Source organism: Alligator mississippiensis, chromosome 13 (assembly GCF_030867095.1).
Source record: "Alligator mississippiensis isolate rAllMis1 chromosome 13, rAllMis1, whole genome shotgun sequence".
Classification (NCBI taxonomy): domain Eukaryota; kingdom Metazoa; phylum Chordata; order Crocodylia; family Alligatoridae; genus Alligator; species Alligator mississippiensis.
In genome coordinates, this window is record NC_081836.1 from 5,026,948 (window position 1) to 5,051,156 (window position 24,209).

Consider the following 24,209-nt stretch of genomic DNA (forward strand, 5'->3'; position numbering starts at 1 on the left):
ACCAGCGCTGCGGGCGGATCTGGATTTTGAACAGGGGGGTGCGGACAGAGAGCCGCATCCTCCCGTCTCCAGCAGGGTCTGTATGTGTTTCCCCATCTCTTGAATAAAGGGATTAAATGGGGTTGGGGGTGAGGGCCAGGCTCTCCAGGGAAGGAGCCATGGGGGTGGGAGGGAGGAACCCCTCCTTCCGTATTATTATGGGATGGTCAAGGTCAAGCTGGGGCGGGGGAAAAGCTGACTTCTCGCGAGACTCGCCGCGGCGCCGGCGGCAACTCTCGCGAGACAGAGCGGTGACGGGGGCTGGGAGCAAGATGGCGGCGGAGAGCGACCTGGGCAAGAAGTGGGACCGCTGCCTGGCCGACTCGGCCGTCAAGCTGGGTAAGGGCCGAGCGGGGCCCGTCCGCGACCCCGGCGCTGTGAGGAGCGGGCCACGCTCCTCCACCCCCCCCGGGGTCCTGCCCTGCGGCTGGGGCCCGGGGGCACCTTGCGGCCGGGAGCCCGCTTGCTCCCCATGGCCCTTCCCTGCCGCCCGGGGGCGTGGGGCCGAGCCGCAGGGGTTTCTTCCGCCGCCGTCTGTCGTGGGGCCGGCAGCATCCTCGGGATCCAGCCAGACGAGCGTTCGCGTGCCGGCCTTCTTCCCTCGACAGCGCATCCGGCTTTTATTGGACCGACGGCGTAGTCGGAGGAAAATCCCCCTCGCTCGGCCCTCCAAAGCTCGTCTGGCTCGATACCAGTGACAACGCTGTGCGTTACCGTGGGATCGGGCCTCGTTGCTGGATCCCGGCAGCATGGTTAACCCGATACAAAATGACTGATAGTGTTGTTAGGGTCAAGCGAGGCGAGCCGTCAAATCCTCAGGTTCGTAAACGTCCGGGTCGGAAGGGTAGGTTATCGAGTTCGACCCCCTGCCCTGGGCAGGAAAGAGCGCTGACCCCAGCCAGGCGCTTGTCCAGTCTCCTCTTGAAGCCCCCCAGGGTAGGGGAGAGCCCCGCTCCCTTGGAGCCCGTTCCAGGCCTTGGCCACTCTGTCTGTGAAGAAGTTCTTCCTAATGTCCAACCTAAATCTGCTCTCCGTCCATGTGTAGCCATTGTTCCTAGCTAAACAGCGTTCGATGTTTTTTTGCCATCGCAAGCTGGTCTCGCTCGATCCCAGCGACAGAGTTATCTTGTATTGGACTAACAAAGTTGTTAGGATCGAGCGAGACAAGCTTTAGAATGAAGACCTGGGGAAGAACACCTTGCTGTCGCGAGCTTTTCTCTATCCCAGTGACAATCTCATAAAAGATATTTTCCTCGGGTCTTGCGTTCGGAAGCCTGTCTGACTTCATCCCGCCAAGAAATCCTTGCCTTTTGCATCATTTCTGGACCATCGCAGCTGCAGCATCGCTCATACGCTGTCGTTTTATCTTGTGCCATTTTCGTTCTGGTCGAGATGTTTCCTAGTAGTGGTCGTGGACAGTGGAGCCTGCTTTTAAACTCCTGGCAACTCGCTGCTGAAGATCAGTTTCATAGTCATTAGGGGCTGGAAGGGACTGGACAGATCATCAGATCAGTCAGAGACGTAGATTTCCCCGTGTTGCTAAGCATGAGACCCCAAAAGAAGTGGTTTGATGCTGCTAGGGCTTTGAGGTCCTGCTCTTCCCTGGACCATGTCTTTGTTAATTTCAGTAATGATCCGTGTCGGTTTCCTAAAATCTGTTTCTGCAAACTTGTTTGTGTCGCCACGCAGATAAAGGGCGACTTGTTCTTAAATAAATGCTGAGTAAGTATGCCACTTGCTCTTAGTTTTGCAACAGTAGAGTATTTAGTGCAGTATAATCCAAGCATTAAAAAAAAAAAGTTTGTTCCCTTCAGATTTCAGTGTCATGCCTGCAAATGTGCATGTTCTTCAAGAATAGTTCCTTTGATTTCAGTGAAAATATTTCCACCTGCTGAAAGTTAAGAGCATGCATAAGTGTTTGTAGTCAGGGCTGCAAACATGCAACTAAATAAATAATAGCTAATATTAAAGAAAATTGACAAGAAATCCATAATTGGATGTGCACCAAATGCAGCTCAGTGCTGCTTTAGCTACAGACCAGCAAGTTATGGAAAGCAGGTCATGACTCCCAAAACGGTATAAAATATATACATCTGAAACGGATTTTACATACATGGTAAGTATATGTTTAAACGGTATATGTAACATCAAAGATGTAGCTGGTGCATTGATAGAAGAGACGCATTCTGTGGTGAGGTAGAAACTTAATTCATATATGTAATTGCACACACGCTTCACATGGTGGCCAGAAGGCAGTTGTAACTCTAAACAGACCAATAAAGCGATCTGTAAGAAACCATAGTACCAGTATATTAAGTCTTAGCAGAGGAACAGCCTCCATGCTAAACTAACATATAATCAATGACAGTGATGTTACAAGAGCTTCCAAGGGGAGCGAATTATGTCGTTCCAAACTAGAGAAGATAGCTTTTCTTTATTTAAAAAAGTGAGTGAAATAACTTCCTGAAGTTCGACAAGGAGTTTAAGAATGTACTTCATATTACGTTCTATCGGGTATTACTTCTTGTTGAAACTGTAGGCCCTCCTGGAGTGAAATCCTGTCACTGACAGCTCCCATTGACTTCAGTGGAATCAGGATTTTGCACTGGCTAAGAAATGAGTGGATTGTATATCCTTATTAGTATTTGTTTTTAGGTCATTTCAAAACAAATACGTCCTTTTGGGAGTTTTTTAAAACTGCTTTAGAAAGTGTTAGCATCAGCTCAGTCTCTTTAAAAAGACTTATTCAAGATCATTTGAAAAGTGAATTTATTTGTTTTTTTATTTTAACAACCTTTTGTACATATTTATTTGAGGAATCTTAGTACTTGTTAAAGCAATCTTACGGTTAAATTCCATATGTATTTTATGTCACATATCAAGGAATAGGTACCTCTCTACAATTAATCTAGGTCTTTAAAAAAATGATTGGAAGGAGGAGGAGTATTGGAAAATTGATAAGTTTGAATTCTCTTATTTGTATTTCTTACAGTAGCCATGTGCTGCAAAGAACTCCATTTTTGGAGAAAGCTTTGAAAGTTCCATTATTTGTAGCAGGCCCTTGAAACTTGTCAGGGAAGAAGCCTTAAGGCAAGAGAAATGTCTCTTCCTTGTCCCACAATATTCCATTCAGGGTTGTCTATGGTACAAGCATCTGAACAACTTCGTTGCCCGACTGATGTTCATTTTGTTGGGAAAACTTAGGCTTGCTACATCTTGAGTTTGGATGGTCTAAACTAAGGCTTAAAGCTTTGTCAGTGCTGCTGGAGTAACACCGTGCTGTGCCGGGAAGCCTAAAAGCAGGCCGCCTCTGCAAGAGAGTTGGATAGAGCTGGTCCAGGCCTTGCCCTGACGGAGCACAGGACCTCAATAGCCCATCTGATTTCCAGCCTTAGCAGTATTCCATGGGGAAGGAGCTCCCCCCGACTCCTGCAGTGGGGATGGAGAAAACTTGATCAGGTTTTGCATGGCTGTATACTAGACACAGAATTTGGCAGTGAAAGCTTGTGTTCTTGTATGTGAGATAGCTTGCTGCTGTCAGCTAATATAATTAGTTTTTTAGCTCAGGCAGTACCAAAGGTTTTGGATTCAAACCTCACCAGTGATGCATACGGAACAGAGCATTTGTAACAGCTGCATATAGAACTTCTGTTTATTATTTTCCTTTCTTTTAAGAAAAAAATACAGGTAGGAAATTGTATGCCAAAGGCCTACCACTTTTCACTTAGGTGGTTTTAATTATTATATAATTATGTTAACACCTCTCAAAACTTGTTATAGCAATATCTGAGATAAAAGTTCTTTCAGTCTCAAAGCAGTAACAACTTGCCAATTAGATGTACATTTATGAGTAGGCATAATGCCCCAATTTCATTAGCACATTCAGATCTCTCTGTTTGAGTGATACTTGGCACCCTTTATCACACTTCGAAAATGCAAAGCTCTGTGCACTTAAGAGGCTGATCTTGCTTGCAGGTGGTGTAGTACCTCGAGCTTCAAGTGTTGTGATGGGATCCTCATTTCACACAACAAGGATCCTAACACTTCAAATACTGAGGTAGATGGGCATCTTAAAAATGGAGCAGACCCAGAAAAGATTATACAAAGCACGGTATGTCAATGAAAGCACTCGCAATAGAAGTTGGAATCTCCTGGATCCTAGGCCTGTATTTGTGTCACTAGACCATGCTGCTCTTGAAACAATAGTTTAAAGCCAATTAAGCTGCAGATTTGTATTATTTATACTGAAAAGAAAACAGTTGTTTTGTATGAGTGTGTCTCAAAGTCATGGCATTTTGCAATGAAACCATTTTGTGTTCAACAAGTGGGAAACGACACAGCAGCAGGGAATTCTGGTGCCATTGTTGAACACATCCCTTTACAACCACGTAAAGAAGCAACGTGGTCCAGTAAGTGATCATTGTATGCCAAAATGTTTTTATTTCAAAATTCGTGTTATCTTCCGAAACGCCTTCCTACTTGAAAACATAGCTTATTTTTATACAATGAAATTAACATTTGGGCAGTTGCTGATTCTAGATAATATTTCCGTAAGAGTTCCAGGAAATCTCTTTTGTGTTTTTGTTTCATCTAGTAAAGTCACTTGATAATTAGCAATCCGAATTTAGTAGTGCAAGAGTGTTCAGTATAGTAAACCAAAAAACACAAAATGAAATGGGTCTGAATAAATGGAAAATGAGACTTGATTTATTAGGTAATGGTTTGGTATTTGTGATTATGACATGGTTCCAAAACCTTATTGCAGGAAATTGAAAGAGAGCTAGAAGTAGTGTATTTCAGGAGTGGTCTTCCCTTGTCTTGTTTTCAGTTGGCAGAGAATAGATTTCTGTTGTAAATTTTCACTTCTAATGAATACTGCACTTTTCTTGGATATATGCTACTCGAGGGATTACCTGCAGGAATGCAAGCCAGAGATATTTTTGGAAGATTTTTATATTTAATAATAAAACTTGGAGTAACCTGTAAAGAAACTTACAGTCAGTGAGTGACACTGATCTGTAGATTTCACTGGACTGATATAAAACTTAGATGCTATCAATATTATGGAATCTAGTCAGTTAATATCTAAAAGTCCTAAAGAAGATAGTTTTTCATGCTGATGAATATTCAGCATTTTGACCCTTTAAAATGTTGTGGTCTTTTAAGTTAACCAGTATAGTGCCATCTATCCTGAACATATAATGAAATAATCAGGTAGGGCTTTGCATTTGCTTCACAGTCATGGGTACCATGTAGGCATCTTACAGTGAAAATAATAAAACTTTTGAATATTAACATTCTACTTGTAAAGAATGAGTCTGTTGTAATCAGACCTCTCATCCTATACTCTTACTCTGCTTCTTCAGCTAATTGCTAGCATCTTGGGCATAAAGGACTATATTGGTGCTGCTGCAACTGCTTTAGTAGCTAGCTGTTAGGGAGGGTGCATGAAAAATGGACAAGTTAAAAACCAATCCTAGGATTAAATAGGTCTAAAACAAAAAATAGAACTCTAGTATGGCAGGAAGGAGTAGAGAGCAAAACAAAAATTTACATAATAGTAGGTTTGGAAGGGACCTCTGGAAGGCATCTGGTAAATCCCCTGCCCAAGGTAGGATCATCCCTGACTAAACCATCCCAGTCAAATGTCTGCCTGACCTGCTCTTAAAAACATCCAAGTGTGGAGAAGGCACAGGATCTCTGGGTAACCTGCTCCAATGTTTAACCTCCTTCAAAGTGAGAGAATTTTTCCTAGTGTCCAACCTAAATTTCCCTTGCTGCAACTTAGAACTGTTGTTCCTTGTCCTTTACCCTGTGGGCACAGAGAACAGTCGGTCTCCTTCCTTTTATAACCAGCCTTTATGTATTTTGAAGACTGTTATCAAATCCCTACCCCTGTCTACTCTTCTCCATACTAAATAATCCTGGTTTTTCAGCTGTTCCTCACTTGTCATATTTTCCAGACCTCTGATCCTTTTTGTTGCTGTCTGCTGGATTCTTAATTTGTTCACATCTTTCTTGAAGTGAGAGGCCCAAAACTGGACAAAGTTACCTAATTTTGAGGTTGGATTTATCTCAACTAACAATTAGACTAGTTGTTATTACCTGGATAACAGCTGCTTATCATAGTAATACAGCATAAAGACTTAAATATAAGCACTGCTCTGGTAATTATGGAAACCATATTTGTCTCTAGTCCGTAAGAGTTCTCTAGTTTGCTAGTGCTTAGTTGATGGTGACTGGAAGTAGTGGTATCTGTTAGGCGTCAAGTGAGTTGGTGCCTAACATCAGTGCATACTAATCAAGTCACAAACTATTAACAAAGTTAAGCACCTGCTTGAAGCCCCTGCAGAGACACTAATAGCTGCATGGGCATGGAGACTGAACTCCTTCCCATGTTTTACTTGTTTTGCAAAAAGAAGGTCATTTTCTAAATCTGTCAGATCAATAATCCCCTTTATTTCCTAGTATTCCAAGTGCTACCTTAATTTCTAAAAATAAAGGGCAGTTTTAGCCTTTTTTAAAACGAAGAGCTTAAATCTTGGTCAAGTCATTTATGTGGGATACCACAGACGTTTTGGTAGCCCGTGGTTTCTTGTCTAGCAATATTATTTTTTAATACAGTGCTGAAACTTGGGTTGGAAATAACATGCTTTTATGATAAGGTTAGCACCACTAATTGTGGAGTCATTTAAAAAAAACTTGTTTTTATTGCCATCAACATTTTTTCTAAGTGATGGTTAGGGGAAAAGCAAACATTGTGAACAGCTCTGTATAATTTTCCCATTTTGTCATAATCTAAATAAAGGCAAGCTGTGAACTTCTCAAGTCCTGCTTGCTGGATAGTTTTCCAGGTTCTTTTGGAATTGTGGGATACTGGATATAAGGTACAATTTTTATGAACACAGCTGGGGAGCAAGCCAACAATGACTATTGCCTTGTCTTCATTAGTTATGGTATACAGGGATGTGTGTTTTGCATGTGTCAGACTTATAGCTGGGACTTGTACAGACTGTCCTCTGTCTTGTGTTAGTTTGTCATGTTTTCCTCTACAGTTGTGCGAGCCAATTTATTTATAATTATGCTGTATTGTTTTAGTTAGAGATTAAGTTCCTGGAATTTTTACAAGTAAAATGGCCAAAATATATATTTATACATATCCACTTGTACTGCAATACTTTATTTGTGACTCTTGGGTCAGTATTCAGTGTGCATCTCAAACTTGCTTTTTCCCTTATTTTTCATAAGTTTAGGAGCAGATTTTTACTTCCAGTTTGGGCAGCTGTTCATTTGGGAAGTGTGAATGGTGCTTTAAATCTTTAGGTATGTCCATTCAGGTCTTTAAACTATACTTAATTGGGTTTTTAACTTGATTATCATAATATAGACAAAATGAGTTGTAACACGTTCTTTGCCAGGTTGCGGGGAATGAGCCTAGGTGGCGATGGGCTTGAACGCTGCTTCTTTGAAATCAAGTTTCTTCACAGGTGGTTTGGTCTACTCTGGCTTCACCTGGGTTTGTCTTCACCAGGGTTACCAACCACAACTACTCATCCTCTTCCTTGCAGAATTGTCAAGAACATTTACCAAATCAGACACAAATTTCACGTGCCTACCCTTATGGTGGTGGGTGTCAGGAAGGGGTTTTTTTTGCTTATCACGAAACATGGCTTTCTAAACATGTATTTGATGGAGGGAGCAGCTTTGACCATTCAGTTTAGAGTGACTGGCTCATAAAAAAAGAAAATCAACTGAATTTTTCCTTTCAGTAAATGGAGCATTGACAACTACAAAATGATATATTTCTTTCTTCTTTTGGCTTTGATATATACTAATGTCACTATCGAAACATTTTAGGTTTTCCTAAAGCAAGCTGTCTTAATACATCAAGAAAACTGAAGATAGAGGTCATTCTGCTGACTTCCTGAATCGTTGGCATTGCCTTTCACTGTTGTGGCAGCATTTCTGCATTTGATCCGTTGCCGTGAACTTCTGTGTTCTTCAGAGAATAGACTGCTAGGACCTGTCATGAATCTTCTGCTGCCTTCTTCCCCTCTTCGCTCTTCCCCGCTCTCATGAATCCTAGGAATTAAGCTTGCTTGATTCCTTATGTATTTCCAGTTTATGCACACAGTTCTTTTGCCACACACTCTTGGTATGTGCAGGTGCTCAAAACTGGACTTCTAAGGTCCCCCCATACCTTTCCAATTTGCTAATCTTATCTCATGCTGGCCCCTGGCAAGCAAAGACATAGCCTTCCTGAAGGGACAAGAATGCCTCTGCTTTGAGGCCAGATGACTTGTGCATCCATGCATGCGTGTGTTGTTTTGAGAGCCAAAACTGTTTATTTTTTTAATAAAACAAAACATTATAGAATCAGTGCATTAATGAGGAAACAGTGGGTGAAATCGTGGCCGCATTGAAGTCAGCCAGGATTTCTTCTGCCTCCAGGAGAAATCAGTACATTACAGTAAATTAACTTTCATTCCTTGACTGACTGGCTTTTTTAAAAAGACACTAATAATCTGAACTCAAGCTAAGTTCTCTATTAACGCTGGTGTGCAAGGGTCACAAAGTGAGGCTAGTCACTTTAATATCTTCATAGTCAGCCTTTATCCAGTTGAGTGAAATGTGAGAAAACAGGATCTTTCTGTCTTCACTTTTAAATATAAGAAGCCGTAAGTGACATGCTTTTAAAAAAAAAAGTAAATCTATATCTTGACCTGACTTTGCACACTGATGTTTTTGATAACCAATGGGTTGAAAGTGGCATAAAAACTTACATTATGAAATTGTGGGATGTATAAGTGAGTATACTTAGTCCTGCACTTTGCAAACTAAGTAGTGTCAAGGTCTTACTTGAAATTATATTATGGCAGATTTTAAGGTTATTTAGAATTTTTTTCATTCAGATGATTTTACGAACTATTCTTGTGATTTGAAGACAAGGAAATAAATGCCCCACCTTCCATTTCTGAACTACTCTTTACCTTCTAGTCATTGTGCTAGAGTTTTAATGTATATTTCCTGGGAGTGACAGTAATGGATGAAAGATTTCCTGCCTTGTCCTCGTAAAGGATACTAGGTTGAACACCTGTTTCTTATTGTTCCTGAGAACATCAACATATAAAACAGCCAAGGCCCCTCTTTGAAATCGTATTAGAGGATTTTTCAAATGTTTAAGTGTGGTAAATGATTTAAACACCATAATCCATTTCTTACAAGAAGGGAAACCTTGGGAAAGCTGCTTGTTTCTTGGCAAACATTTCAGATTACTATATTGAAATGCCTTATTTAGAGGAGATCTTTTACTATTTCAACATATGCCTGTACATGACCAAGCTTCAGCCTAAAAGCTCATAAATAACCCATAGTGACTGGAGTAGTAATACTCATTTCCTTCTAATCCTCTGTTTGTTTTGACATTTGAGAGAGAAATGCTTCTAATCTGTGTTTAATAGAAACTTTGTTTATGAGAAAAAAGGCACTTTTCACTTTAGTTTCTGCTGTAATTGAAGTGAGGTTTCTCTTGACTCACTTCATCCTGTCCATTTCATTAGCTGTCTTTCGTAATACTAAAGGTAACATCTTGAACTGTTCAGTGTCATTCTACAGTTTGAATGATTTGCAGAGATCCATTGTCTGGGTTGCAGTGTCAGCAGTTCTTGGTAATCCTGCCTACAGTTATGAAGGGGTTGAAGATGGGCCAAAAACATTCTTTCCTGTAACAACAGGAATTCTGAAAACTGGGCTGATTATAGAGCTTTCCATGTAACATACCTGGAAGTAAACTGACATTTTAAAACATTTGCAGCTTTGTATAATTACAAAGCTATCTCTGTAGCCATGAGGGCCATAAACTTTATTTGAGCTTTTTAATAAAGGAGGATGTGTCATTCAGCCACACGTACAACATGCCAAATTCAACCTCTAGGCTATAGGCTTTCTACTTCTGCTCTAGTCGAATGCCATTCCTGATGTAGACTAGGAAGCTCTCTACATAGCAGAGGTCATAGTTGGATCTCACACATGCTTGTGCTGTTCTGGGTGAGTATGAATTGGTAGACAGGTGTTCAGCTCCTTGGATTGTCAGCCTCACTGACTTGTGTTAGGGAAGTGCACATTTATGGTGATAAAAAAATATATAAGGAGGAAGATGCATGACTATTCAACATGTAGTCTATTGAAAGGTGGGTCTAAACACTAGCTAAGAAGCTGTTTCATTTAGTGGCTATAATAATGGTAGGCTTCGGCTTTGTCCTTTTTATTTGTACAGTGCGACTCTTCAGAACTTAAATTCATGAAAATGAATGGAAATTTAGAAGATTAGAAATACCAGTGTATTTCAAACATATATGTTAGGACAGCTGCTAATAGTAAAAATTGGTTTTATTGGAGGAACTCAAGAGCTAGCTGCATATAAAATAGTAGACTGTAGGTTTAGGAGCTTACTCTATTCATAGTAGTGTTTCAGTGGGATAGTATCATGTCAACTTCTGTTTAAACAAAAAGTGTTATTTTGCTGCTTGACTTGAAGTTTAGCTCTGCGTGCTTACTGTCAATAAGAATCTTGTAAAACTGTCTGACAGTGCCTTTCTTTTATTGCTCCCTTGTTTTGCATAAGAGCGTCTAGTCTCCCCTTTTACTCCGAAATCTCAAATGATTTTTATTACTGCTTTGAATAACCACAGGCAAAAACGCTGGGCAGAATATCCATTCAGCAAATTTCAAATGTCATTTAAAGATACCTCAAAAAACTTAACATGTTGCTGATAGGGACTGGACAGTTAATCTTTCAGGACTGGTTTTTGATAATAATAGGAAATGCAGCTTGATATTGGAGCGGGTAGGTTTAGAAGCAGGTTTCATCCTTCTCGTTGTCCAGACTATTCCTCTGACGAGCTTGCGTTACAGGTTTTGACTTTGGAAGACAGGTAAAAGGGACTTCCATCACTCTCTGTGTGATCAGAATTGGGCCTCCAACCCAACTTACTTCAGATGTTAGAAAACTTCTTGTCCTTACTGCTTTTTTTTGCCACAACTCGCATCTTCCTTTCCTGACATAAAACCAGATATCAGAATATTTATTTTTATTTTGACTTACCAAAAAAATGCTAGATCTGACGCCCCCTACCACTACAAGCATTTTTTTCCATAGGTGTAGGTCATTGGAGACTTTGGCAAAGGCACAAACACAACATTGTATTTTACTGCCAAGTGCCCAACAGACATTTGTTTGCGGCTCTGTTTTCAGCATGCCCTGGGCGTTCAATCTGCAGGCATTTCATCCTTGCCATCAATTGTTTAATCGCTAAGCTGTGACAGGGTGATGGGGGCATATCTTGGCTAACTTTTGATGTATGCTCTTTCACCACCTCGCCGATGTATTGGCTGCATATTGTTAAATGTGCTAACATTGGAGCAGTGCATATCTTGATGGATTGCAGAACTTGAAGTAGGAAGAAAGGGGGAGATTTTTTTTGTTTGTGTTTTGGCAATGGCTAATCAAATGGTAGTTAAATTCTGAATGCCATTTCCTCCCTAAAATTAAGTGATTTTAATCCCTTCCCTTCCCCCTCTATCTTTTTTTTCCCTTCTGCATATACTGTATATCTTGCTTGGAAGACTTTTTGGATGGAAGGGCATCCATTGGAAACTTTTTTTTGGTATACTGTTTTTGCTTGCTCCTGTTCCCTTTAGTTGTACTGCAGCTAATGGAGGACTTGGTTTCAAATTGCAAGGAGGGAAGAAAGGAGCCTTTTGACTCCTTTTGCATGATGTCTTACATGAGGACAGAGAGGACTCTGAAACGTGTGAAACCAAGACTACTCCGCTTCTGTTACCATTGGAACTGGAGCTGTACAGTGGCTTCAGTTCTGGATTGGGCATCAGTTCAGCTAATTAGCCAAAGTTAATGAGCAGGAGCTAGGTCAGAGTCCTGCTTGGCCTTTACATCAAACCCCACAGCTCTAGATGGAAGACCTCTGCTAGGAGAGAAGGGAAAACTGGGCTTGTTCTGTAACTATGATCCCCACACTGGTTCAGCCAACTGCAAAACCCTGCTTTAGAAGGTAGGGTCTGCTCAGCTGGAAGTTAAGCCCAAATGCCCTGACTCCCTGGTCCTCTACACTAGTGCAACAGTGAAGCTGCAGTAGTGAAGCTTTTGGAAGACAGTATGTGTCTGTGACATTGCCATAAAGCCCAACCAGCTAGTGGAAAGGAACGTCAGTCAAATTGCGTCCTAAACTATTCACTCATTTATTTGTCCCGGTGACAGGATACCAGTAGGTGGGATTGTTTCCTGGCTCTTGGTTCCTTGATATATCAAACTTACTTTTGTAAAGAATTTTGAGGAACTTAAGGGCTACTGGAACACGTCCTCATAAATTATAAATTCCTCGCTGGAGACGGGGAGGATTCGGGCTTCTTTCCATGGCATTTCCTTTAATAAGTGAGTAACCATTGTAACATTTTTCCTTCTAAATTATCCATGGATGTCAGGCTACATTGCCACTACAGGCTTCTTTCTGTTGGCAAAGCTGTGTTGGCAGAGGTGAGGTCCATGACCAATATGGTTGGAAGACGCTCCAAGTGTACATGGCATTATATGAATAAAACTGCATTTCTGCTGCGAAGCAATGGGGAAGGGTTTGCAGCTATATGGGAAAGCTGAATTTTCTACCAGTGTAGTATGTGCCACAGCAGGAGTGCTTAATAGAGCACTTTAGTGTAGACATGGTTTCAACCTGGACAAGAGGCGATGCTGTCTTACTGGTCTGCTGACCTCTCCCTGCTCTTGTTTCCAGTTACCTTCCTCTTTTTCTGGAGGACATAGGGAAATCTGTGTTCCTTCTGCTGCACTAACCTGTTCACTGTAGTTGGCAGAGAGAATAAATGCCTTGTACTGCTAGGTGTACCTGTTTGCAGTTACTGTCAGTATATCTGGAAAGTGAGATGGCCAGCAACTTTATCTCCACACATGGAAAGAGCTGTTATATAGTAGGTGCAAGTTCACATGTGTGTCTGAACTTGGCCTTTGGATAGAAATGTTGGCAGAGGTGGTCCTCTGGAAATCATGAGTGAGGGGTTTATTTTATTTATTTTTTTCTTAAAGGGATACCAGTTTAATTACACTAATATCAGAACTTTTTTATCCTATCATTTCTAGTATTTTAGATTATTATGTCCAGACCAAAAAACAAAAAAAAATCTCTTTTCTGCGTCTTTTTTTCCTTTAATGCTTTAATATACATTTTTGTGAGGACTTTGTATATAGTTTCACTGTTTTGCCTGTGCCATCATTCATTTTTCCCTATTTTCTGTATAAATAATCCACACAACAGGGGAGAGAGGAAAAAGACTTTAAAAAGAAGCCATTGAGGCATTGGCACTTACTGGAAAAAAATCAGATTCCGGCCACAAAAAGATTAAGCAATGTAGTTTTGGAGTCTGTTAAATTTATTTTTTTCTCTGAAATTGGACTCTAAGCACCTTTATTAAATGATCACTAGTTCTTAGAAACTTAATTCTTGCTAAATACTGCCCTGGAGGCTCTGACCTATGAAGGCTTCCTGCCATATTTTGGCACAATTGACTATGGGTCTTGCCAAATGTCTTTACTTTAGGGACAGAGAAAATGGAGGGTACAGTGTCTTAATTTTGACTAAGAAATGGTCCACAAACTATATTTATACATAACATTCAGTTTTTCTTAATTACCCCCCAAACTATTCTCATACTCTGCCTAGCTGCAGTAGCAATACTTCATCGGAACATACTGTTCTGAAATTTAGTTTCTTCTTTAGCAATAGAAATCTGTTTAAGTAGTAGTTTAATTGAATGGATGAAAACTCCCATTTTGCCCTTAAGCTGCTGCCACCACCGTCTCAACAAGGCAATGGGGTTGTGCTGAATGTTGTGGTTTTTTTTGAAAGAGGTGGCTATTTGTCCAGAAGGGCTGGATGTAATGATGGATTAGTGTCCTTTTTCTGGCTAAATGTATCAAGGGCTGGATGCCCTGGACACGTCCCTGAATCCTGCCATCTCCAGAGGGCTTGATGTGTACCAGGCTGGTCACTACTTTCTTAGTACTAAGTAGCTGCTTTCCAGCAGCTTATTTTTCATTTTTACTATTTTAGCTCTTCTGTAAAAGAGTAAAACCTGAAGGGAGGGAGCTTGCAGCTTAGTATTTTGCATCTGTCTTCAGGTGGGAGTTGTTTAAATAGAAAAGAAAATTGTATTTAACAACTGAAAAGGCTCTAACAAGTGCCATAACAGCAGCTGCCAACTACGAATGAGTGTGTTTTAATCTTTTCACCTTTAGTCTCAAACTGACTGCTAAGAGGAAAAACTCATCTAGGTGTGGCTGGCTTTGTCCTGGCTTAAGCCTGCAGTTGGTTCAGCAGATTAGAAAAGCTCATGCGGCAACCACGTTGCGTTGGAGGGAGCACCGATGAATTTATAGAACCCCTTTTTCCCAGATGGACTGTTGGGGCACGAGTCCATCCTGGAGATTCTTGTTTATCTACCAGACACTTTTATGATGTCCTGTTGGGTATAAGGCACGTGCTCTTGTGTGTGTTAGATTGATTTTTGGGTATGATGATATTTCTCTCTGAAAGCACACGAGCCAAAAAAAGTATAGAGATGAGCTTCTGGAGACCGGGCTTCGTGCCTAATCCCAATTCCGTATGGTCCTGCTTGTATGTAAACAGCCTTTACTGTCAGGCAGGAACATTTTAAAAAGGAAAAATGTGCACAGATCCTTAACGTTCCCTGTCAGCATTGCCTGTAAATGGGTTCAAACCGAAATGATTGACAGGGCCGAAGAGGCTGTTTTTCTAGTTAAACATTTAAAGCTGTCATAGGAGGTGAAAAATGCTTTGTACTCTTTCCTGTGGCCTTTTCCTCCAAAGAGCCTGTCGTGCAAGAAGGGGTCGGGTGGGGGGAGCTGCCCGGCACAGATCAAGCCCTCCGCTTTTTCCGTGTTCGTTTGTTTTTATTGTAAGATAAACCTTTCATGTTTTATTGTTATGAAGTTAAAGCCTGGCCTAGAGGTGCCGATCTTTAGTGGAAACAGCTGCAGACTTAGTGTCCCTTGATCAGGTGGGAGGCTCTTTGAAGCAACATGTTGCCTTTTTTAAAAGGAAATTGAGCATGTGAGAACTTGAACCTGTAAAACTCATCAGCAGGCTCTGCCATTGTTTATCTCTTGTGTAACTTTATATAGAATTAAAGCAAAATGCATGACTTTTGGTTCCTTTTGTTTCCAAGAGGCACTGGTTTATGCCGCCTTCTTGGAGACACAGGAAACGACCACATAACCACAAATACTTCCTAGTGGGATGAAGATGGGTGAGAAGTTATCCACAGCAACAGTTTCTTACCAATCCAGGGCAAAAACTTAAACGTAGCTAAGGCTTCTGGTTTTAAGTTCAAACCAATGTTTACTGGGAAAAGCCAACCAGTAAAAAGCAGGCTCCCCTTAAATATTGGTTTGCGTCGGTGGGCAGAAAATCTGAGTGTTTCTTATGGTTCCTCATCACGGCAACTCCAGCTGTGAGATCACCATAGTTTCTAACCCGCTCCCCAGGAGGGAGAAGGGTGAAGTTTGACAGCCTTTGGGATGGGGACCAGGCCTCAGGGAAACAGATCTCCTGTTCTTTGGCTTTACATTTATCCAATCTCCTCCTCTCACAGATAACAAAAAGCATTAGCAATTGGACTCCCTTCCATGTGCCTTGGATCAGCAGGCTGATCCAAATCTCTGACATCATTTTCTAGAACTAATTTTCTGTTTTCCTCTTTCAGCTGGAAAAGGGTGGGGTAAAGTAGCTTTGAACACAGTCACCATGTCATGCCACGGGAATCGGTCTGAAATCCCAGATCGCCTTCCTGGAACCCGTGCTTGTCACCACAGCAAAATGTTTGAATTCCAGCAATCCAGATAACTAGAGCTCCAAAAGTGCCTCCTCTACCAGGTCCTCTGGGTAATGTGCTGCACTTATACCATTCTCACTTGGCTCCCACCAAGGTTCCTTTAGGGACACATTTTCTCTTTGCCTTAAAACGTCTACAGTGCACTAGCTGGTGTGTCCAGGGGTGGTTCGTTGCCCCGTGGAAGACATGGGCTCTTTTCCTGACCTTGTATAATTTGCAGTTGGCAGAGGCAGTATGGTCTTCCTCTAATGTTCATTTTGCAGCTCCCCTACCAGCCGGTAAGAAGCAGCATTGATGGGGTTATTTTTAATCCTCCTCCAGAGGCTGGTGAGTGAGTGGAGAAGGAAGGGATTAGAGAGGAGTCTCAGGGGCTATTACAATAATGAGGAGCAACATTTAATACAACTTTTGGTTTATTTCTCCCCCCACCTTTTGTCCTTTAAGTACATAATTCCTCATTATCATAACCTGAAAAACAAACTGCTTTACCACAGCACTGGCAAGAAGAACATGGGTTTGACCAGTAACATGGAAAATGTTGTGGCAGTAATAACTTCTTGGGCATTGCATTTAGATGACACAGAATTTCTCATTCTGTAAATCATTTCTCATTGATTAGCTAAACTGTTTGGATTGGCAGAGAGAATCTCTCGTTGGACAGGAAGCATGAAGCAGCATTGCTGCGTGACAAGCCTGCTAAGCCGGACAGTTCAATTGATGCCTTATGCTGTCTTGCCTGCCTGTTTGAAGTAATCACTTGCTATTCAAATTCAGATATTCTAGTACAGCAGTCAGACCAGAACAAAGGGGCAGCTTGGCTACATATGGTAGGAAAAAGATTCAAAAGGAGCCCTGGGTCAGGGGGCCAAAGCATTGGTCCATTTCGTGAATTCACGTGATGGATTCTTCAAGATTAGTAACTCTCCTTAATAGCATAAACCTTCTATCAGAGCCAGCACCAGCTGTGCTATTACAGAGGTACAGAAGAAAAACTCCATTTGGGGCAAGTGTATGAATGATGACCCTGCTGTTTCTCTCCTGCTTCCAGCATAAGCTCTGTGTGTCTTTGAGCAATCGGAATCCCGTGGCAGAAACTTTTTAACAATGATTGTACCTGCTAGTAAATCAAATGGAGAAAAATACCTGAAAGTCTGACCGGGCAACAGAGGATATGGTTTCCCCTTTTCCTCCCCAGGTTTTGTAATGTGAAGAAGATTAAAAAAAGAGCAAGAACCTGACCTTCTATACAATGTTCAATTGCTAACATGTCTAGGGGACTTATGTCAGGATCACTTCCCTGTTGCATGTTTGGTAGTTCTGTCCTGAAACCATAATGCCCTGGTAGCATTACCTCTGTCATAGCTGGACCTAAGGAAACTGTGTTCAAACGATGTTGAAAAGACAAGAGCTTTCAGAAACAATTCCAATTTCTAGCTCCTTAGTACAGCTGGATAACTTGATCTGTTTCAGCACAAATGTCAGGTTTTTCTTGTCTTTCTATTTCTTCTAAGATCAAATCATTATCTCATTTCCTAATATTTACCATTTGGTTAGATTTTTTTCCCAATGAAAAAAAGCACTTGCAATGCTTCACTAATTATTAGCTAAGGCAGCAAAGTACAGAGCTGTTTAATTGGAGCAGAGAGTAATAAAGCAGTGGAAGCTTCATTTATTATGTTTTCTTTGCAAATAGTAAAAGTCAGTGTGGGAAGTGGAAGGAATCCAAAAGGGGAACTTGGATGTCCTGTAAAAGGGTTAGTGGTATGGAAGTATTTCCATTGTCCAACCGAGCCTGGTGCCAGTATACTCTTAAGTCCAGTCCTGCAGTGTTTGCTCTGTCTGTAGTAGTCCCTGCAGCAGGAAGTGTTCCTTTTAATAGTTATCAGCCTCCTTGGCCCTTAAGCATGCTGGGTCTGTTCTGCATCCAAACAAGAGAATTCAAGCCCAGTGCTCTTTCAAACATACGTGACAACATTTTGTTTTCTTCTTCTTTTTTCTCTTCCTTTGACTTTTTTCAATTTTTTAAAGTGCATACATGGCTGAATCTTGCTCTTGGATGTCTTGTTAATCCTTCGGCAACTTGCATAGGAATGCAACTTGCATGGGAATGCAATTTTGAGCTTAATTTTTTAACTGTTTTATTTAATGCCTTTTGAAACTGCAAAAGCCACCCCACATGAGACTTCTTAATATGCATTGCCCAAGGGAAAGCTTTATTTATTTTTTTAAACAAGGCAAGATGGCTCCATAGTGGTGATGGAGAGCTGCTACAATTTAAGCTGCATGTCATATGTCTAGGATGTAAGGAATCATTCCTTCTCAACCTGTTTTAAATCTGCTGCTTAATGAATGCTGTGGATATAAAAGATAAGCAGCCCCAAGCTTTCTTTTGCAAGATACAGAATAACATCAGCCATCAAAGTTTGCTGCCCTGAGGACACATGTTGGAGCAGTGAGAAGCACTCCTGATAGCCATTTGCAAACCTAAAGCAAATCTGTGCCCTTGATCTTTTTAAGCGTCTCATCCAGTGACAGCAAGCCAAATACAGGCCGATTCCTTAGCTGAGGGTGACAGCTCATCATGGGGTCCAAGGTTTGTTTATAACTAATGAGATGCAGGGAAAATATATATATATATTCCCTGCATCTCATTAGTTATAAACAAACCTTGGACCCATCTTGGACCCCATGATAAACTGTATGAAAAAAACTGTCAGCTATACTCAGCTCTATATATAACATTGCAGTGTCTGATACATCCGTGGATAGGATTGTCATATGTGTTGTCTGCAAAAGCTGAATTTTAAGCAACAAAGAACTTGAAGTCTGTGTATAGCCTACACCATTTTTCTAGCGGTACATGCTTCTGATTGGGATAGCATTCTTGAGCCAGAACAAGGAATATAAAAAAAAAATCTACTTCCATTATTGTTTATTTTCAAACTCTCTCCTTATGATACTTCCCTCTTTTTCTTTTTTTTGCAGGTGCTGGTTTTGGTTTAGGAATTGTTTTCTCAGTTACCTTCTTCAAAAGTAAGTGTGTCCCATTTCTTGACTATTTGATTTCAGAATCATAATTTGTTGTGGATGTACTATTTTTTAAACAATCCTTTGAAACATGTAAATGTGAATTGGAGTGTTATGCCAACTCTTCCATTACTGATCCAGACAGATTAGTGGAAGTGAAATTACCAAAACTTAACTGGTGTTAAACAAGGTCACCATGTATGGACCATCTCAAAATTTTAGCTGGGCATGAAGTCAGACTTCTGATTATAAAGTCCTGGCACTGCAGTAGACCCTGTACTTAAAGACTAATGAAGTGCATGTGTAGACATCAGCCCTTGCCAGTTCTGTCGGGGTTTTAACACACACAATTTTTCTCCCTAGCTAATCTTAATTTTTCTCCTTTAATTGCTCTTTCTTGGTAATGGCATAATCCTCAACTCTAGGACAGGTGACAGAGCACATGCTGTGCCTGACTTCAGATCCTTCGCAAGCACTGAAGGTGCATGCCTTCAGAATACTAACTGGCAAGTTCTGTTTGCACAAGAAAATGTAAGCTGTTCTGATTTACGATAGATTCCTTAAAATACACTTTTTTAGGGAAACGGCTACTTTGTAAACCTTGCATGCCTAGTCAGAATTGCTCTCCCTAGGTCCTTTGGTGATTACAAGAACAACAATGAGGATTTTGTTCCCTGTAGGGTAAGTTTTTATACAAGCACTAAAGCCAGCTTTTTGCCTGAAAGAGCCTACAGCAAAAATAGCAAGTGTTTGCCACTTCTGTCAGTGTTGCAGAGCCAAAAAGGGTTTTGTAGAATGGGCTGGGTTCTGCTCTGCTAATTAAGTTCAAATCACAGAACCCTCTTTTTTTTTATTACTGTTGATGCTTGTATAACAACAAACCCCCTCTTGGATTACAGATTTTGAATCAGTCTATCAATGAAAGACAAAGTCTTGCATATAGAAAGGACAGATCTTATCTGAAAGATCCTGAGACGACAGCAGGCCAGCTCCTCAGCCTGCGTAAACTGATGACCAGCGCACTGTGACCAGCTTCCATATGGAAGCACCGTGTGCTTGTGCAAAGATTCAGGGAGGTGCATATTAACTTCTGAAGAGCTGCATGTGGCTCTGGAGCCGCAGGTTGGCCACCCCTGCCCTAAATGCTATTTTTGCCTTCTGACCTTACTTTCTAAATTGGGCTTTTTTAGCAAGTTTTGGAATTCGTAGAACCTGAATGTGGACAGTCCCTGTCTTGTAGTAACTTGGCTTTAGGTTAGATAAGAAGTTTTTGTTGCATTTTGAGAAGAAAGCAGCTTTGCCTAATTTTTTGGTCTCTTTTGTTCCTGTGCCCCCCTCCAGGAAAGACGTGGCCTATTGCTTTTGGGTCAGGATTGGGATTAGGAATGGCTTATTCCAATTGTCAACATGACTTCCAATCTCCATATCTTCTCCATGGCAAATTTGTAAAAGTAAGTATTGGGATACCAGTACATCTAGACACTCTTCAGTGCTTAATTAAAGATTCATACCTTCACCTAAAGAGTACAGAAGAAACCTATATTAAGACAAACCCAAAGAGAAATCCTGTGTGCTATGTTCTTATCAAACTTTAAGGGCTTTAAAATAATCAGTATGCTCTTTGACTTCACAAATTACCACATCTATTACATTCCAGCCCCTATGAGGGCACTAGAATTTTCCAGGATCCGTTTATGCTGCAGGTGGTTTTCCCACAAGTAAAAGTGCATGTAACAAAATACACATTGAAAAGTCTGGAAAATGAATCTAGCCATAAATACTCTGACTCCAGTCATACAGACACATTTGCTAGGAAATACTGTGCTGCAGGTAGCAACATTGATCACAAAATATGCATTATAACTCCTTGTGAAGGAATATATTGCTGAAAGCATTGCAATGATACAGTAGTAGAATGGTATACTTTTTAGGAATGCTCTCTTATGTGCTCAGAAAGACCCACATAGAGAATTTGCCAGAAGACTTCAAATGACCCGGTAAAAAGGGTGCAGTGATGGCCATAGAAGGCTTGGAAGTGTTGTTCCCCTGCTTCTCTTTACTATTAGACAATCAGGAATACAAAGTCTGGCTGGCATTCTCTGCATTTATTGGAGGGTTAGCATTCAACAAAGTCCTGCAGTCCAAAAAACACTTCTATTGCAAAACTTTTCCTTAGAAAAGTTTTGTCCGGGTGATTGTAGCGCAGTTATTTACATTAAACAGACTTTCATTTTATATTAGAGAAGTAAGTGATTTTGGGTATCGGGCACTCTGTTTCTACCCTTTCTATGCAAGCAAAGTAATGCTCCTAAATGCAGCTCAGTAACTTTTTAGGACTAGATGTTGCTCGTCTAAACCAGTGTTTAATATTTGCTCTCAAGTGTATTAGATCAACACAAGTCTGTTGTGGGGAATCTCCTTAGTCTGAAGCCTTGAATCTTAAAATAAACTGATGAGATGTCTTTGGTTTGAAGAGACTGGGTAAATGTCCTGTTCAAATACTCTGAAAAACAGTGTGTCCATTGGAAGATGCTTGTTGTGACAAAGTAAAACCACTCGAGAACATTGGGCACTAGAAGACTAAGTCTGCATCTAGCCTGGCAAGGGTTTAGATTTGTATTAAGGAATAATCTCTGCTCTGTGGCGAGGGTGGTCCCACTGAGCATGAGGTAATCAGAGGGACACTAGAAGGAAGAAGCGCAGCTGCCTGCACAGCACTAGAGTTGGAGAAATAGTTTCCAGCATGCTGTCTCCATTAGCTTCCTCTGGCTCAAATAATCTGAGCATTTTACAGGGAGGGAAGGAGCAGACGAATCCATCTAATGGTTAATATTAATTCTCTCCAAAACGTATAGTCATGGATAATAGCTCCAGGGTTATTAAAACAAAATTATTTCATTTCTGATGGTTAAGACTGTGGAAAATGTTGCATTATCGTGCTCATCTGTTTTTTTTCCTCCTTAGAAAATAATGTTTTAATTAACGTTTGATGCAGTTCTTTTGACAATTTTTTTTGGTTGTTGAAAAAATCCTAGTTTTGAAGCATGTAAGTTCTTGCGAGGAGGAGGTGAATTTCTTTGACGGAAGTGCTGGGAAGCTTTTTGGCAATTTTGAAAAGGGATGTTCTGAAAGTGTCAAAGCACCAACAAATGTTAGCGGGCTGGTTAAAAAAGAGAGTATTGAAATTGTGGTTAATCGTAGGACAAAAACTCTTTTTAAGAAAAAAATGGTTTTCATCTAAATGAAACATTTAGACTGACCTGAAGTAAATTCTTTTAGGATTTTACTTTGCAAACAACTGTCAGGAATTTAAGTTGAACTTCCAAAATGTCCAGCATTCATGAGCTGGGCACACCATTTCCTTCTGAGATCGAGTTTTAACTTGATTCTAACTTTGTAGCAGTGAAACGTCCCTCTCTTTTGGTTATTAAAATGAACGAGCAGGGAGTTTATCACCTGTACATAGGCGATGTCTATAAAGCAAGACACTGCCCCTAAACATCCCCAAAAGTATTTAGTACAATTCTGCTAATTCTCTATTAAGCAACCCCCTTTTTAGTTCCTTGAGCCATAGGCAGACAGCTTCCACTGCTCTCAGGTTGGTAGTTCATAGCTTCTCAGTTCAGTTACTTGCTTGATTCATATTTGTGGCCTGAGTATAAGATGGAGGTTTTCCTAGATGGGGTTAGGTGTTTGTGACCTTGATGGACCGATTTGAAACTTCAAAGTAAATACTGGCAAGGTTCTTTGAGTAGGTATGCCATCTTTTATTAGACCAACTGAGTAGTTGGAAACAAGTTCTTAGCAAGCTTTCAGGCAGTCACCCTTCTTCAGGTGGCCCTTGCCTGAATTGTGTCCTTAGACCAACACGGCTACAACCACAAACCCAGCAAGTAAATACTGAGCCATCAGTCTCTGGTTCTGTTGCTGCTACAATCTTGGACAAGCCCAGACACTGCATTTTGTTTGTACTCCTGTGTGAGGTTTATACTGTATCTGGATGATGATGTGTGTGTGCACGCATACAACAGAGCATGAAGCAGACACTTGGGCAGTCTTGGTTGTTCCTAGCTTTGCAACGCATTTCTTTTTCTGAATGTAGTTATTGCTTTTGGTGTAGTTATGAAAATTGGTTCAGATCTGCCTTGCACGGGTGTTATGAGACTAAACAGTTTGCTTTGACATTCCTGGGTGGTAGAAGGTGCTCTAGGATGTGAAGTTTTATAATGTGAGCTTTCTTGTTTTACAGGAACAGTGACTAATATCCCAGTGGGAGGAAAGGAGAAATCATGGTTATTCCTCAGGAATATTGAAGTGCCCCTGGAATAAGCCACCATTCTTCTGACACACTGCTACCAGTAACTCTTTATACTCCAACAAACTGTATTTGTTTCTGTATTTGAAACAATGCTCTGTCTCTTGTTTTGTATTTTTTTTGTCTGGAAGGTGCAAGAAGGAGCTCTTCTGAGAAATAAATAACTAAAATAAACATGGGCTCCCCTGTTTTTTGGCCTTTTGGCATATGTGAATGGAAGGAGAGGGCTCCTTTTGAACTCCCAGCAGCTGGGACCACCTGGTAAAAGCCAGTGAGCGAGTCCTTCTGAAACAACAGCCGTCATGTGTTCCTCCCCACTCTCAAAGGCAGCCCTCCCCCAACTCCCACCCCCCCAGCATACAGTTCAGAGAAATATTCCCACCTCATAAATCACCCATAAGCCCCCTGCCGCTTGTGCCGGCGTTAGGAGGAGCAAAAATATTTCATTGCCATGTCTATCCAGCAGTGGCCTTTAGGAGAGGAATTCTGTCCTCTCCAAACAGATGGAAGAGAAAAATAGTGCGCCTGGCTTGGAGAACTGATGCTGCTTCTTGAAGCCTTCATGGGTCATGGAGTGAGCTAGGTTTGAAACTTGCCCTCCATAGTGGGCTAATTAAGCAGATGCTTGAGCCATCTGGCAGAGAGCTTACTTCTGGGCTGATGGTTTTTTCACCCCTGTTCTCTGTGAGCAGCCTTAGGTTTTAATACCTGGGAATGGGACACAGATGGGACGTGGAAATTCATTGTTCCAGCTTCTCTTCAGAGATTTACGTTCGCCCTGGTTTTTGTAGAACACTTTCTCAAGTTCCTCTCATTTATTGGCTCCTCGTCTTTAGTCTCTTTTCACCTCATCTCCACCCAGCAAAACTAGCCTCTGTACCCATGGAAT

General features: G+C 41.1%; 1 protein-coding gene across 1 annotated transcript; it reads left to right on the forward strand.

The window, feature by feature from the left end:
* The first annotated feature begins 273 nt into the window (after nt 1–273).
* MICOS10 (mitochondrial contact site and cristae organizing system subunit 10) lies at nt 274–23,494 on the forward strand. The gene is made up of 4 exons (XM_014601991.3): nt 274–378; nt 18,964–19,011; nt 20,347–20,456; nt 23,255–23,494. Exons 1-4 carry the CDS (start codon nt 312–314, stop codon nt 23,261–23,263), a joined length of 234 nt encoding a protein of 77 aa, XP_014457477.1. The 5' UTR covers nt 274–311; the 3' UTR covers nt 23,264–23,494.
* The last annotated feature ends 715 nt before the right edge of the window (nt 23,495–24,209 follow it).